Source organism: Gallus gallus, chromosome 7 (genome assembly GCF_016699485.2).
Source record: "Gallus gallus isolate bGalGal1 chromosome 7, bGalGal1.mat.broiler.GRCg7b, whole genome shotgun sequence".
Taxonomy (NCBI): Eukaryota; Metazoa; Chordata; class Aves; order Galliformes; family Phasianidae; genus Gallus; species Gallus gallus.
The window spans coordinates 29318371-29334655 of record NC_052538.1 but is presented as its reverse complement, the minus strand read 5'-3'; the positions used below and the strand labels follow the sequence as shown (position 1 = coordinate 29334655).

The 16285-nt window shown below is 42.3% G+C and overlaps 1 protein-coding gene across 4 annotated transcripts in view; it reads right to left on the bottom strand.

The window, feature by feature from the left end:
* Positions 1–13964, bottom strand: part of GPR39 (G protein-coupled receptor 39) — a 66433-nt gene extending 52469 nt beyond the window's left edge. Inside the window, exons 1-2 of one of the 4 annotated variants that reach the window (XM_040703493.2) lie at positions 13799–13964; positions 10500–11447 (exon numbers count right to left, since the gene is read on the bottom strand). In XM_040703493.2, the coding sequence (XP_040559427.1) occupies positions 10500–11367 (868 nt within the window). In that variant the 5' untranslated portion in view covers positions 11368–11447; positions 13799–13964. 4 annotated transcript variants of the gene reach the window in all.
* Positions 13965–16285: the final 2321 nt, after the last annotated feature.

Sequence of the window (16285 nt, the reverse complement as noted above, 5' to 3'; positions counted from 1 at the left end):
CAGGTATTTGCCAAGGCAATGTTCACCTTGGGTAAGCTTGCTGGACCCTCTTTGCAAGTTCAGCACCTCCTAAAAGAGTCAGACAGCGAAGAGCTATAAACAGAACCTCCTCCTTTCCACCCAGTGAGGCTTGGGCTTCAGGACCAGGGACATCCCCCCGCTCCTGGCATGCCCATCCCAATCACAGACCTGCAGAAATCATCATGTTCTCTACCCCAGAAACCAAAATAGTTTGGTCCAGATCTGCACTTGGAAGGTTGTCCCTGAACATGCCCTTTGCATGATTGGAAATTTTCTCATTTCTGTCTGTACTCATTCACGGCCCCTACAGACCTATTAGTTCTTGTGCCAACGCCATCATTTAGATCGATGCAGAGAACATGGTAATATTTTGTAATATCAGAGCATTTGTACTGCAGGACAACGTTTCCTAAATTGTCAATATGCTCTTTGTAATAGAAAAGAATTCATTTAAATGTTGGCATGGACCGGAAGACAAATAGAAAGGGGACATTTGAATTTCAAGTTGCTATCAGAAGGCTTTTTAGAATTCAGCAGACATGCCTATGAGCAAGGAAATGGAAAAGCAAAGGGAATCACAACAATGGAAAGTTACTATCTCTAGATATCAACTTCTAACAACAATCTCCCATGGCTGCCTCCAAGTACAGGACACAGGGAACAAGACAAGCACTAAAAGAGAAATGAAGTACACAGTGAAACATCTCCAGAGGGACAGAGAGATGAGGACTGACCTGGCTTTGCTCAGAAACCACTCTGACTGAAGGGTGACAGTCCCTCGTACTCACCAGATGAACAGATAGCAATTTCAGAAAAACATCTCTTTTAGCTGTTCTATTGCTGGTTATTCTTTTTATAGACCAAATTAGCAAATCCATACTCAGCATAGATTTAAAGCTCTATAAATTTGAAGTTAATCAGGGGTGCTATGACTTTCAGCCAGTCTCTAAGCTGAAGGGTAAGATTCATGCATGCTGGAGGGAAGGTCCCAGGCTACACAACTGAAAAAACAGCAACTGCAAACTCATTGACATAAGGTCTAGCTTTAATAGGTTGGGGAGCCCTGGGCTATTTCTAAGATGAACAGCAAGGCTTTAAGCTTAACTCATCGTACAGTGAGATCAGATTGATTGCACCCAGTCACTCCGCATACGGCTGTTACTGGGTCAGTTCTGCAAGATTTTCAAGTCAGAGTACAGACCAGATTTTCCTCTTTCTCAGTACTCACTGCCCCAGTGTGCTTACATATTTCTCAAAGTCAGACATATTCATAGTTTTGCTACATTAAGCAAGATAACCTCATTTTAGTTTTCATTAAAGGTTTGTCTCCCCATTCCCCAGTCATCCTAGTAGCCCTTTTCTCTTAAATAAATGTGGTTGTTATGTATCACATTTTTTCAAAAGCTCAAGTTTAAACAAGGATATACTTTAAGCCTTTATACTTTAGTAGCAAAGTTACTGGCCTAAAATCAACTATCAAGTTTTCAAAGGTATGTGTATATCTGCAAATAGATGCTTTTACAAATCTAGGAGCTGATGCCATCATTGCTACCACTAGAATTCAGGTATTTAGACTTTCAAGACAAAAAGATTACTCAAATACCATCTTTTGAACATCTCTGACACAACCCAATCCAGTCATGGTAGCCCTGTGTTCCTTTCAACAGATCTTTCTGATCTACCGAATAAGCTCGTGACAGAATGTCAAAAGGCTTTTAGCAATACTTCACTATCTGAAGGACAAAAGCAAACAATTCCACTTGAACAGCACACTTTCTTTTGCCTTTGTCCTTCACCATACCACCACAATTCTTATCTGTTGGCTAAAAACGTGGCTTGTTAAAGCTGTACATACAGCAAAGACTGTTTGGGTCTCCCCATACATTACTGGTAAGGGAACACAAGCTTTTGTTTCCATGAAAATTTAAATCCTGATTGTTGCACCAGTCATAGCAGCTCCAAGAGCATTCATTCTCTAGCTAACCTCAGGCAATCCCTTGAGATTCCATTCTTGAACATCTTCATTCATAATGCCTTTAAGGGATAAATTTAAGTTCAGTTTTCTTTTCAAAATCAGGGAGCCCAAGAGTTTTCTTTACTGCAAAGACAGAATGTGAGGCAAGGGAAGAAAAGATTCAGCAAATACTGAAGCCTGTCAAAAGCAACACATTTTGTGTCTCCCCTCAGATTAAAAAAAAAAATACACTCATGATTTTTTTTTTTTTTATGTTTATGACCGGGGGAGAGCATTTTAATTGACATCTTTTTGTTCCACCATCTTACGAAGTGCATGCTCCTCTGTCTGTCTGAAGGCAGACCCAGATTACTTGCCTGTTTTGGCATATACAGAAAATTTCAGAGCAGATGTAGTGGGATAGACCTAGCACACAATCCTACGTAGACAACTGTGGAAGAAGGAACAATCATAGAGGGATTTTCCTGTGCGATTCGCATCAAGTTTCTGGCACTCAGCAACATGAGGACTTTCCAAAGTAGAGTCTGTATCTGTATCTTGACAGCACTATCCTTTAAGGTTATATTTCATCCCCTTTGGAGCCCACTTCTTTCACATTTTGTTTCCACAACAGTGAGTTCCACAATTCAAATTTTACACTTCACGGACAAACTATGAACTCCACAGATTTTTCTAGGAAGGAGCAACCAGGACAGTCCCCTGACGTTCCTCCAAACCAAAATCACCCTCAGCAGCATCCTGCTAGCTACAAAAAATAAAACACAAGAACAGAAAGTCATTTATGCTGAGCAAGGACTAGAACAGATAGCTAAGTAATACTGTCTTCTCTACTACACCTCTGTGTCTGGGGTGCTTTACACATGAGTATAGTTGAGTTTCCTGCTAATAATTATGTATGTGCACCTGTCTGCAGATGGACAGGTCAAGTGCTTTCTGAGTGCCAACAGAACTCTCTCCCTCTGTATGTTTGCCTAAGCATACAGGTGGTTTCAGAGAGATCCTCAACTGTAACCCCATCAGCTATAATTTCAATTTAAATATCTTCTTTAAAAAAAACAAACACAAATAAACAGGCTGAGTGCTTTTAAGAGAATTAAATGTAACAAACTGTGCTTGGAAACAACTTAAGGAGAAGTAAGGGAAAATTAGCTCTGAACAATACTAGACCTGTTCTTCAGTCTCACCTTTTCACCGTAAGTCAGTACCTATATGATTAAGAGGATCTCAGCAAACTCATTTAATCCATAATGGTTTGACCTTGATATTACTCATGCATCCGCAACAGGGATCAGAGGCTAACGGCTTCCTCACTTACGTGTAAGGTTGACATCTAGCAGTACAAACATGCTTACAATGCCCTGAGGAAAGGCTAAGAAGATGCTGCATGTTGTGCCAACCATCAGCTGAAATCTTAACTGTTTATTTCCTCTGGAAATTCCTTCTTAGTGTTTTGCTGTTTTTTGGTGTTTTGTGTGTGTGTGTGTGTGTGTGTGTGTGTGTGTGTGTGTGTGTTCTTTTATTATTATTATTTAAAACTCTGCTACCTATCCATTAAAATTACAGGCTTGGCAACTCACTCCTAACAGCAAAAGAGACAAAAATAATCTCTAACCTGTTGGTTAGCAGTTCATCTGTTCTCAGCTTCTAGCACAAATTTTGCCTTTAGGAAATCAAGAAGTTATTGAGGATAAAATTGAAAGCTTCATATTACTAATAAGTACTCAGATATTAAAGCTCTCTTCCATTAAAATTCAGAGGCTAGCAATCATTGTTTAAAGATAATGGTCTTAACATCAGCTAGGAAAATAAAAGATTTTGTTTAGTGAAATGTGATATAATTGGAATATGAAACAATAGAGGAATAGATAATGCATTTAATTTTCACAGGTGAAGACTTCAATAAATCATCTGCGAACTTGCCACAAATGAGTCCTGTTTACTAAACTGGGAAGTTGTAAGAGCAATTTGAGCTTGAGTTTGTGGCTGGCTCAGAAGAGATATCAAGACAGAAAGTGGAAAATTAATGCTTAAGACAACAGTCTCTTGACCAAAGAATAAGGCAATAGACAAAAACGGGAAGTGGTTTCCCAATGCACAGGTGATGATTTTTAGCTAAGGACAATCTACCACTGCATATCTGGAGCAACATCTATATTTCTCCACTTCGACAGAAATAAATCTTCCTGCTTTTTCACTCATTCTTTGGAGAACAAGGCAGTTCCCAAGGTCTCTACCTGTGAGCAAACATCCTAGAGAGGCATTGCTATGACCCAGAGTTGGCTTTTCAGAAGCGAAGACAACCAAAACACAGCTCCCCGAATGCAGAAATCCCCACATCCACCTTCCTTCTCCTGTGTATACCTGGCGGTGCCAGGAGACTCAACGATCACAAAGTATGACGAAAAGATACACAAACGTATTATCTACAGTTTATGAAGGAGTGAGAAGAGAGATAATAAGAGAGAAAATACCAAACTAAGTTTAGGGCCAAGTAGCAGTCTTTAATGAGGTTAATACCTTTAAAGACTTTGGGCAAAGACAAGTACAGCACAGAAGTACTTAAGAAAACTCAGCTGTTCACTTAGCCCCTGGACAACACAGACGGCAGAGCGTAAAGATGCTCATGATGTGTGTGCCGTAGGATGAGCTGGGCTGAAGCAGGACTGCAACATCTACAGCTCACTGTCAGACCAGGTGAAATACTCGTTTCCTTGCAGGCATCAGCTGAAGGATCAAGTATGGCTGTGATTTTCACTGAGCACCACTAAAGCATCCACTGTCCTCACAGGCTTCTCATTCACAGAAGCAAAGACAGTGGCTGCACGCCCACAGAGACTGTGAGAGTATCACACGTAGAGAATTATGTGGATTATGCTAGTGATGAACTTGATTCTCTGAGTACAGTGTTTTCAGGTTAGGCTGTTTTTAAAGCTGCAGACTTCACTTTGAAGCAATTTTTAAGTACTCTAAAGCAAAGTGTAATCACATATTGATTTTTCCATTAAAACTACAAAAAGTCTTAAATACCCTGGGGGTTCTGGCCTCAATTAGTCCCCACTCTTACATCCCTTTTCTTTTTGTTGCATTTTGCCATCCCTCAGCGTAGGAGGAGAGGAAGCCTGTCTATTTAAGTCAAAAGCACAGCCTTCTAGTACATGAGTCCAGTCAAAAGCAGCAGTACATAAATTGCTTTCTCTACAACAGGGAGGAAAATTATGCTCGTTTCCGCTTATGTTCATTTTTAAATTAGTGTGGGAAAATTGAAAATATCCAAATATCGTGACTGGAAATTTGCCCTGAGTGTCCCTTCCTGTGGCTACGTTTGTGTTTTGCTGTATTTTTCTTTAAATCAACAGAAATCTCACAGCTCGTCAGAGTAGGTTGTACTGAATTGGCCCAAGAAGCTGTTATCCCCGAATGCAGTCTTTCCATTGTCATCTGTTGAGCTGCTGAGCTTTCGTTTTATGCTACCGGTGTGCGTTAGCATCGATTAGTTTTGCTGTTGACATCAGGTTAGTACTTTTGCAGAAAAGAAACGCGAGTTTTCCTGAAAACCACTAAGAAAATGTCTTGCTTTGATCTTCTTTCCAGAGATCAACACCGAAAGCAAAAATCTTGCTTGCGACAGAGGGTGGGTGTCTCATTCAGCTGAATGGTCAGAGCCCAGTCCTTTGGTCCCAGTGCCTCATGTTGCCTGCTCCATCCCTGCTCCATTTCAGAGCACACAGCCTCCTGCTCATCTTATGTATTTTGAAACCCTGCTCAGGGGAGTATATGGATGAAGACACCACATAAAACACGAAGATGAAAATCATATACAGCCTACAACGTATTTATCTTCAGGCACCCCTCCAACAAAGCCTCCGAAGAAAGGCAGCTGAGTGGAATGACTAAAGAAATGAACCGAGAGGAGTCAATGAAGCTGAGTTTAAGGAACATGGGCTGGAGCTGTGTTCTTCCAGAATCTAATCAATTAGGTTATTCTTTCAATTTTATTCTATCCCCAAGTTTTACCTTTCTCAGTAAGGAAAAAAAAAACAGCCAATTTCCAGCCTATGAAGAAGCATCTAATTTTCCCGTACCAGAAGTCCCACCATTGTCACGCTATACTGTGACAACCATGTATTTTTTGCAGAGTATTTGAAGTAATTTGTCCTCCTGAAAATCCAATTGCCAAGTGCCTCGTGAAATACATTTCCATAGTGATCTTCAGAAAGGCTATTTCTACACACAATGCCTTTATTCTGAGTAAAACATTAATCTGCCAGCACTAGAATATCGGGGAAAATGGTGCTCCAGCTTATGTTCTAAGAGATCTTTTAAGTTTCTGACTCCAAGTTCTATCTAGCTTTAGCTTATGGGCAGGTTCAGCTGTGGTCTCCAGTTAAGTAGCTCCCGCTGGCTGCACCTACTGCAACCATTTCATAACAGTTGAATTACTTTGGTACTTCTCTTTCCTGAAAGAAGAAGCTCAAGATGGACAGATGTCCCTCTGCGTGGCCAGGAGACAGAAAAGCACTGCTCAGCTGCTCAGATGCTGGCTGGCAAGTGGCACAGTACCCACAGCACCTAGCAGCTCATGTAGCAGGACCCCTCTTCTCTGCTGTGCTAGCAGAGAAGAGCACTGTTCCAAAGGGCAAACTGGAAGCATACACAAAGAAAAGCAGTGGCTAAAGCAACACTGAAGGACTCTTCTATTTCAGCTTATTTACTGTGGTAGGCCTGAAGCCGCCTCATACAATATAGCTTGGGCCTTCAGCAGAAGAACAAAACTAAAGCTAGCAAGAGAGATACCACAGAAGCTTTAGAAGCAACAAATTTTTCATTTGAGACGGTCAAAATATGCTTCATCACAGAGCACAAGTCCAGGTCAGTCAGATCTAGCCTGATGACAAGCTTGTGTTGTACGAAGGCTTTGTACTAGCCAGCACTTTAGGAAGGAATTAGGTGACACCAGTGCCAGCAGGCAGTGTGGGCACAGAGCAGTATGTGCCAGGGCAAACACTGCTGGCAAGGGGCACAGAGGCTTGTCCCAACCCATCCCACTTCCCAGCAAGCAGCCACATGATAGCAACTCTTCAGGAATTAATTTTAACTTGCTTTGTTTCAACTAAGAAAGTGTGTTCTTTCATCAACACTGCTAATTATTGCACTAGCTGGCTTCAGTTTCTACCATGGGGGGGGGGGGGGGGGGGGGAGGAACTTCTATTAAAAAATGTTGCCACAAACCACTCAAACCGTTACCTTCAGATATATTCTCCTTGCTATTCACGACAGCCCACGCTCATCCAGACCCACGCTGCCCCTCACTACAAGATCTCCTGTCCCAACACAAGTAAAGCTGCCTTAACTCACCCAGTGCCTACCGGTCAGATTTGCTCCCTCCACAGGGATGGGCTGACCCACTGCAGGCAGAGGGGTTCTGCCACCTCACTCAGAAGATGAGTAAAAAAATCAGAGGCACAGACTATAGGAAGCATGCCCTGGTCTAGCCAAAAGCATGAAATGCCTAATTTCAGGAGCAGGAATATTATGCAGAGACTTACATGTGCTACTGTATCTACGATATATTACTGCCAAGAGCAGTAATGAGAAAGAAGCTGGAAACAGTAGCACTGCACAGCCTAATTTATAAAAGCAAAAGTGATTTTCTCCAGAACAGTGGGACAATTTTGCATTCCTCCACTGGGGCCAATCTACCCAAATTTGAGCTGAACTACCTCTGCAAGTATTTCCTCTACAACAACGGGTGCAAAAATTATTGCACCAATTCCTACTCTCTACCATAAGCATTGCCAAAAACACCACAGACTTCAAATCCTCAACCAGCCTTTCCAGGCTTTAAGGCCAAGGACTTGATCTTCACAAGCCCTTCCCCAGGTGAGCACAGTCTGCCCATCACCTTGCTGCTCCCCTTGCTTGGCCCCTTGTCACCCTCCCCCACCACAGCTGCTGCATCAGCCCATCTGCAGCTCCTCCTGCAAGCCTCAGTGCTACCCAGGGCAAGCAGTCTTTCACTTTCAACATTTCCAATTCATTTTCATGAATTTTCTAAAGTGCCACACAATAACGTGACAATAAAAAAGCACCAGTTCCATCTCATGTCTCTTTCTGCTTGGCTTTTTCTCATCGTCAGGAGATTTATGAGTTTAATCTCTGTTTTGTTGAACTTACCGCTTTTAACAACTAGAAGATGCTAAATTGTTTTTATTGCTGTTAGATGTTCAAAGACATCTTGCTATATGCTGTCATTCACATTTCACATTAAAAGTGAAATATGTTGTAAATGAGCAAATATTTGTTTTAATTTGACCCATCTGTTAAACGAAAAACAAAGAGGACTTCTAAATCACTATATTTAAATTCAGCGATTTGTAAACAATTTATATGTTCATTTATTCTGGGTTAAAACTGCCCTGAAGCATCACTCTTATGAGATCTCCAAATTAAATTGCTTTGCATTGTTCTCAGGGATGCAGGCTATAGTTTCTTCCTCTTCAGTTTATTAATTTATTTCCCAACAGAAGTTAATTAGCAAGACTCATATTAAGAGCCATTTGAAAGATGCCTGAAATAGTTTTGGGGAATTCACAGAAGTATCTACTCATTCCAAAAAGCTGAGAAAGCATCAAACATTGGTGTCAAATTCCCTCGAGACAGAGGACAAGCTGGTTGCTTTCATTTAGCTTCATAACACTTCTGCAAGCAGCAATGGGTCTATTACATTCCACAGTGGACCATCACCAAGCAAGAACAACAGCCAAGGAGAGGAAGAAAAGCCTCAATAACTTACCTTTACCTCTCAGCCTGGGTTGGGATCTTAGACTGGACTTTGATGTAGCCGTGGATGATAATTTACAAGAGCAGCCAGATCCACCGACATTTAAGGATCCCACAGTAGCACTTAACTTAAAGAGCAAAGCCTTATCTCTTTTTCATCTGTGCAACATACTGTATTTAGCTGCAGCTGTTAAGCTTCTACCCCGTCAGACAGAACTTTCAGTGGAGTAAGGATATCAAGAGTCCTTTCAATCATCCTGACGTGGGGTCTCCCGTCCATGACTCACAGACACCTGGCACAAGGAGATGATTGCTTCTCTAAGTGAACCCTAGGCATGAGGAAGAGCTCTGTGCAGCCTTAAGTGTCACATCTCCCAGGCATACAGTGACAGGACAAGGGGGAATGGCTTTAAACTTTAAAAAAGGGGAGATATAATTAGATATTAGGAGGATTTTTTCTTTTTTTTTACTCAGATTGAAATGAGACTCTGAAACAGGCTGCCCAAAGAAATTACAGATGCCCCACGCCTGCAGGTGCTCAAGGTCAGGTTGGATCTAGTGGGTGGCATCCCTATCAACTCAGGACAGGAGGGAAGTTAGTAGGAGATCTTTAAGATCACTTCCAACCCAAGCCATTCCATGACCTCCTATATGAAGCCCTCATCACACTCTGTGCCAGCACAGCTCCATCTTTCCCCACGCCCTCAAGTTACCGGCCCTATCTATCAAAAAACAGAACAAAACAAAACACTAATAAAAAAGCTAATCTACACAAAGCTCTAGAAGTGGACAGACCCATGAGTTTTAACTCCTGCTCTCAACATCAAGCAGAGCACCAAAAAGCAATATAGAAATCCTAGGTCTGCTGTGCATTTATACACAAGATGGTCCATTTATTATATCCAGTATCGTATTGAGCAACTCAACAAAACAAGAACTAGCCGTAATTCAGCCAAGACATGATTAAGGGTGCCTCTAAGAGCATCAACGTGGAGACTGCATGGATCACAGCCCGGAAAGATTCCAAGTTGGTGAAATGACAGCTTGATTAGTTTTTGTCTGACAAATGCAGCAAGAGAGATCAGAATCAAACATAATTCCAAGGCTATAGGCCTTCAAATAAAACCATGAAAAAAAAAATCCAAAGAGGGCAACAGCTATTTGCAAGGCCAAATCAGCTCTCCAGCCCAGCTTTCTTAATGTTCAGATGCAACACAGCCACAAGAGCCCCAGCTAAATAAGTGCCCTCCTGAGAGCACCCTGAGTTAGTAAGTAATTGCCTTCAGAGTGGGACAAACTCTAGATCTTGCACATCAGTCTTCGCTCTTATCAAGAGTCTTACTAAATATGCACGTATTTGTAATTTAATGGGAAGACATGCAAATAGAGCTGCTTTATATCCTGGCAACTGTGCCTACTGCTACAGGTCAAGCATCAATAGCCTGTTACCGCTACTGCATCACACAGGCATGCATTATAATCAGATAACGTAACTATTAGACAGCAAATGGATTTTTCTTTCCATGTTCCCTCCCACCTCTTCTACAAACAGAAAGAGTCATGAACACAGAGGGAAATCAGGTTTCTTAAAACATATTGTAAACAACAGTGTTCTTTTCCCCTTCGAGCCATAGACCCCTCATGTGGAAAAACTTGCTAAGATAGAGGCTTCTGGGTTTCCTTCCCATCTTTGGGAAGAGGGCAGGTGTAAGGAGTCTCTTACCCAGGAATAAAATGATCTGTCTCCTGGAGCTCTTGCCCTCTGAGCTCTCGCTTTTCCTTAGGTACTGCTCCTGTTGTCCAGGCTCACCCTTCACTGCCACAGTTCCTTTCTTGTGGATCATCAGGGTTTTCATCATGCTGCGGCACATGAAGGCAACGGACCCCAGCACTATGATGTACACAGCAAAGGCACTGAAAATACTGGCCTGGAAGACAGGCCACTTGGAGGAGAGGCTGGTACAGATGGTCATGTTTTGCTTTAGTTCGGGAAGGTGGTGTCTGGCAGTTGACTTGGCGCAGGCAGTCACACCTTGATAGTTCTCAATGATTTCCAGTGGGTACTCTGTGCCCATGGCAAAGAGCAGGGGCAGAGCCACAATGACAGATGTCCCCCAGACAAAAGCGATGAGGATCTTCACTTTACGGGGTCCAGAGACTGCCTTGAACTTGAAGGGGTGGCAGATAGCCACATATCTCTCAAAACTAAGGGTGGCGACGTGCAGCACAGTTGCATAACTGCAGGCTTCGAAGAGGAAATAGTAAAGCTTGCATGCCACATTGCCATTTGGGGTGGCAAAGGGCTTCCAAATGGCACTGAAGAACTCCACGGGCATGCCCAGTAGGATGACCAGCAGGTCAGAGCAGGCCAGGCTCACCATGTGGTCCGTGACCTCCTTCTGCAGGTAGCCTTTCTTCTGCAGGATCCTGGTAGCCTTAATGGTGATGCTGTTGCCCAGGATGCCTGCCACAAAGATGCAGATGTCGAGCAAGGCCAGAGTGATCTTGATCCAAGGAGATACCTCAAACTCAGAGATGTGGCTGTGGTCAATGAGATGAGAACAGTCTGAAGAGGATGTCTGTCCAGCCATCAGCAACCTCGAGGAAAAGGGAGGAAAAGCCTCTCCGATGTTTGATATCACAGCAAATCAATCTTTTCTCACCTTGCCCCCTACACAAATATGCACAAGTCTGAGCAGTCAGGTACAACGAAATTGTCCCAACTAGCCACACCTGTGGGTTTTTTTTTTTTTTTTTTTTTTTTAGCAACAACTGTTGAGTCAATGATCTAAGTGGGAAAGAAAGTATCTCGGTGCTTACCAATCTTTACAGCAAACAGTTCTTGCTCTTTTTGGATTTTCCTCCTCTTTTCTCTATTGCGTGAAGCTACTGCTCCCCAGCCCCTCCGTGATGTGAACTGCTCCTCGCTCAGCTCTCATCTCTTCCTCTGCGAGCAGAGGCAGTTTTCTGTCCTGACCTCAGTAGGAGGAAGTCAGAGTTTCTGTGTGGCCTGGTTAACCATTAACTTAAATCTTGCCTGTCCCCAGTCACTGGTAGCAAAGGAGAGTTAGTAAAAAAAAATCCGCCCAATTCTGAAATCACTTCCTGTAACAAGAGCTCCTTCTCAGGGACAAAAAAAGGTGCTTCTCCTAAACCTGTTAGATTGGTGGGGTGAGGCTGAGTGAGTGAACACGCACTGAGGGGAAAATACCTGCTCATAAGTTTAACATTAACTGGGCTCCAGACTTTACTTCTCTATGCAGTGACACCAGCACACCTCACTGCTTTACATATCCTTTAATGAAGACCTCAGCATCTGCTGCAGTGGTGTCTGTTACGCAGTTTCTGTGGCCATGGACCAGTTTACTTCAACAGGACGTTCTGGTTTTTACTTTCTGATGAATCTTCTCAGAAGTTATAAATCGAACTCCAGATTTAGACACATTGTCTGCCTTTAAAATTTCCATCTTCTCATATTAGATAACAAAAAGAGTGAAGTTAGTAGTCACAATTATGCTCATACTTTCTAATAATCAGAAGTAGCAGGGGATGAAAACGTACTTCCCTCTCTTGTGTCTCACCCCAGGGAGAATGAATTTAATGCGCTCTTTAGTTTTAGTTTCAAACCATAGCACTGAAGGCTCCCAAGGTAACCCCTGGAAACATTTAATTAGAGGATGTGTATATGGATTAGGAAACCTTTAAATTACAATGCAAAACGGCAGAACAACTTCTGCAGCTATAATCAAGAGAGAGGCCCAGTACAGCAATCTGCTCCAACACCAAATCTAAGAACAGTGGGTTCACAAAGTGATTTTTATTAACTAGACAAGCTCATGTGACACTTTCAGCTCATGATAAAAGAGGAACATTAGAAAGCTGTTATTAAGCAGTCTCCTCACATTCACTGGTTATCACTGTACCTCAGCAGCCCAAGTACATAACGAACAAAAGATGCCCAAAACAGGATAATCAGCACCTGTTTCTATGCATTATTTATGCAGTTCTGTTTAAGAAAAATCACCTCAAACCTCGCACAACTTCAAGCCCTGTAGTCCCAGTCATCTTTCCTTATGTTTGATAATTCACATTTGTTCTGCTCAGACAAGCTTTCTATTATTACCCAATTTCTTTCACTTAATTTTACTTTATAAAAGTGTGAACAAAGATTACATATGCATGACTGAATTGTGGAAATGAAGCTAATTAAAATTTGCTGCTTACCATCAAAGGGGAAAAAGGGAGAGAGAGAGCAAAAGAGAGCAAAGAAGGCCCAATAGGATTAGATCTCCTCCTTTTTTCCACACCAATTATAAAATGCAGAACACAATTTTGCAGTTTTCAATATTATCTTTAGAACATACACAAAGTTTATTAACTTTCTAATAAAAAGCTGGTGCCGCAAAGGGGATAGGAAGGAAAGAGACAATTGTGGATATTCATAAAGTGAGACCAAAAAAGTCCTCCTTGAGTCAGTGGATTAGATAAACTAGCAGTGAGTGCTCTAGAAATAGGTAAAAAATCCCTATCATGGATGATTATAAAAAAATTATCTTCCTGGAGGGAGACATTTCTGCCCAACTAGATGTGCCTAATGCCTCTATGCTGCATGGAGCCTGCGAGCGCATAATCTTTATTCTAGCAAATACAGCACCAGTTTATAATCTTATGATTTGTAGAGTAATCTGATTTGAAGGATTCTGTTTTCCTTGAGATTTTGTAGCAGAGAGTACCACAAGTTAATTTTTGTGTTGCTGTCTTTCCTTAGCTGTTTTGAAAGTGCATGCAGCCTGTGCAGTTGCACCTGGGCAAAGGCCCCACTGTGCCTCTCCTGACCTGATCTGTTGCAGTTGGACACTGCAACTTCAGCTCCCAGAGGAGTCAGGAATATTAAGGACAGACATCACCGTGTATCTTTTTAAAATCAGCACATATGGCTGCTGCATACAGCAGGCAGCAACTTATCAGCCCCTCAATAAATAAACAGAGCGTTCAGAAGATTCAGGCCACAGCCATGCTCACCTGCAGTTACTGGTACAGACACCAAGCAGTGGGACCGGGAGGAAAGCAGAGATGGAGCGCAGATTGTTATTGCTATAGCATATAAGGTGATTTTTTGCTTTCAGAGATAATAAAGCTGCAATGATCATCCACACCAGTCTGTTATCTACAAGGTTTCCTGAAGGACTGTTTGCTTTGTTGCCAGCTCCTTGGATAACACCCTGCTGCTGCAAGGCCTGCTGGGACGGAAGAGTGCAGTTTTATGGCCTGCCCTTTGGGCTGCTGTACAAAGCTCACCTGCCCCTTGTGCTGTGCACCTGGCTGAAATGAAGAGCAGGGTGGCAAGGCGCTCAGGCCTTGGTCATCTGCCATCTCATAAAAAGCCACATAGCCCAAAACTCCCGATGAGGCTTGAGTCACCCCACAGTGGTAGCTAGCACAAGTTGTAGCTGGAATGCGTCTTGAAGAACCAACTCATTTGACAGATGCTGTTGCATTTTATGTAAATGGATTGTAGATTAACCTTTTCCAGCGTGCAAGGGTGTCACAGAGCTTCTGCCTTGCGAATACGCTTTCCTCCCAAGCTGCACATTGCCAGCACGTGGATTGGCTGTGGGTGCCCAATCTCAGACTCACTCCGTGGTTATTTCTCAATTACCGCACAGCACAGGAGCCAGGATGCACTGACTGGCAGACAGGCATTGCTACACTCGCCTTATCTCTGCAGAATTATTTCTCGATAGCTGTGTTGTGAATATGCAAATCCACCCTAATTGGCTACGCTAATCACACTGCTCTCACTGGTTTCTGTTCTCAAACTGTTCAAGCTACTTGACAGGAACAAAGAAAATACCTTGGCTTCTCACTTCCTTTGGATGAAGAACTCTAAAACTTAAATGAAAAAGGAGAGCTATCTCTAAAGCAAAGAAAATGAGGCTGTGAAAAGGATTAACTTTTTTTCCAGATAAAACCACATTGACTCTTCTTTTCTTGCCAGTCTTTACCATTCTCCATCTCGACAAACCCTTTGTCCCTAGAATAACTGCGATACCTTTGTCTTGCCAGTATTTGTTTAGAGAAGGCGAATCCTGGGCTTGTTCAATTCTCTTTGAAGCACAAGGTAAACAAAATGAGATTGCTGTTCTGCAGAAGGCAGCTACTCTGATCCGCACAGGCAGAGGGGAAAATGTTGCAGGAACAAAGGGAAGAAATAACGCAGACAAAAGAGAAGAAACAGTGATTTTAAATATTTTTTTAAAAATCAATTTGCTGGAGACAGCTCATGTTGGCTTTTTAAATTATTTTTCATTAAAAACTTAATTGATTCAGCTAACTCATGGTTTTCTTCTGTTTTCTCAGTAACTAACAAGCCTCTTCTTTACTGTTTAGGTCCCTTTGTATTATTCTGGTGAGCTATTCTTGAATTTTACTTTTCTTCATTGGTAGACCATGTTGACAGTTAATACTATATATGTAAGTAGAATTCATTTGCAAGATGTATTTCCTCTCCATTTCCCTGGGAGTTCATTCTTGGGCAACACAGTCTAACAACTGCTCAGCTCCTTCTGGCAATGTGAGAGACTGGGTTATGCAATCACTGCAACGGATGCGATGCGTAACCTGCATATCCATAATTAATTCTTATCTAATTAGATTACCTCTAGAAAGGTGACATATGGAAAACTGCCATCTTTTATTTAACTACATACCGTGTTATCTGCTGTAATGCCATCCTCTTGGAATATCACATACTGTTTGCTCATCTGCAGGGTAGAGAGGAGGGTTCCAGAAGTGTTTCCAGGTCACACGGTAAAAAGCGATCTCCGTTTGAAATCATTCCATATAGATAAATAGATCAAAGCACTTCACTTCTTCCAGTATATTTTACAAATTGGCAAGCAACAAGAGGAGAAACTGATGGCACTGATGAGACTATGTGGTTAATCCAAGACACCTGAGCCTCCTCACTGCTGCCCTGGATTTCAACTGACCTCCCTTCATAACCTGTAGCACACAGACCAAGAACTGTATTTACACAGCTCGTAACTAGTCGTGCTGGTGGTTTAGCTGATTTAATTCAAAATATTTCAAACACATTTGCAGTGCTAAAACACGCAAATATTGTACTTAGTTGTATCTGAAATTTTTGAACAAGCCACTTGCTTTTTGATCACCTAGGTAAATTAAAACAGTGGAGATGATCAAAGCTTTCACACAAACACAATGCTGTCTGAAGCAAACCAAAGGCACCAGGATGCCTGCAGATTGCTGCGATCAGGTGGGAGTGCACTTTGCCTGGCAAGAAAGTGATTTTCCACTTCTGGAGTCAGGGAGGAGAGGCACTTCTCTGCCTCCCTTGACACCGCTGTAGCTGTTAGGAGGCAAAAAGAGGCCAGCAGCTGTGGCCCCAAACAGAGAGAAGCTGATTAGAAAGGCTGAGAAAAGAAAGTCTGCTCCCAAAACGTGACAGTCCTTTTTGCATCCTTTGGGAATGAGGCACTGAAGGAA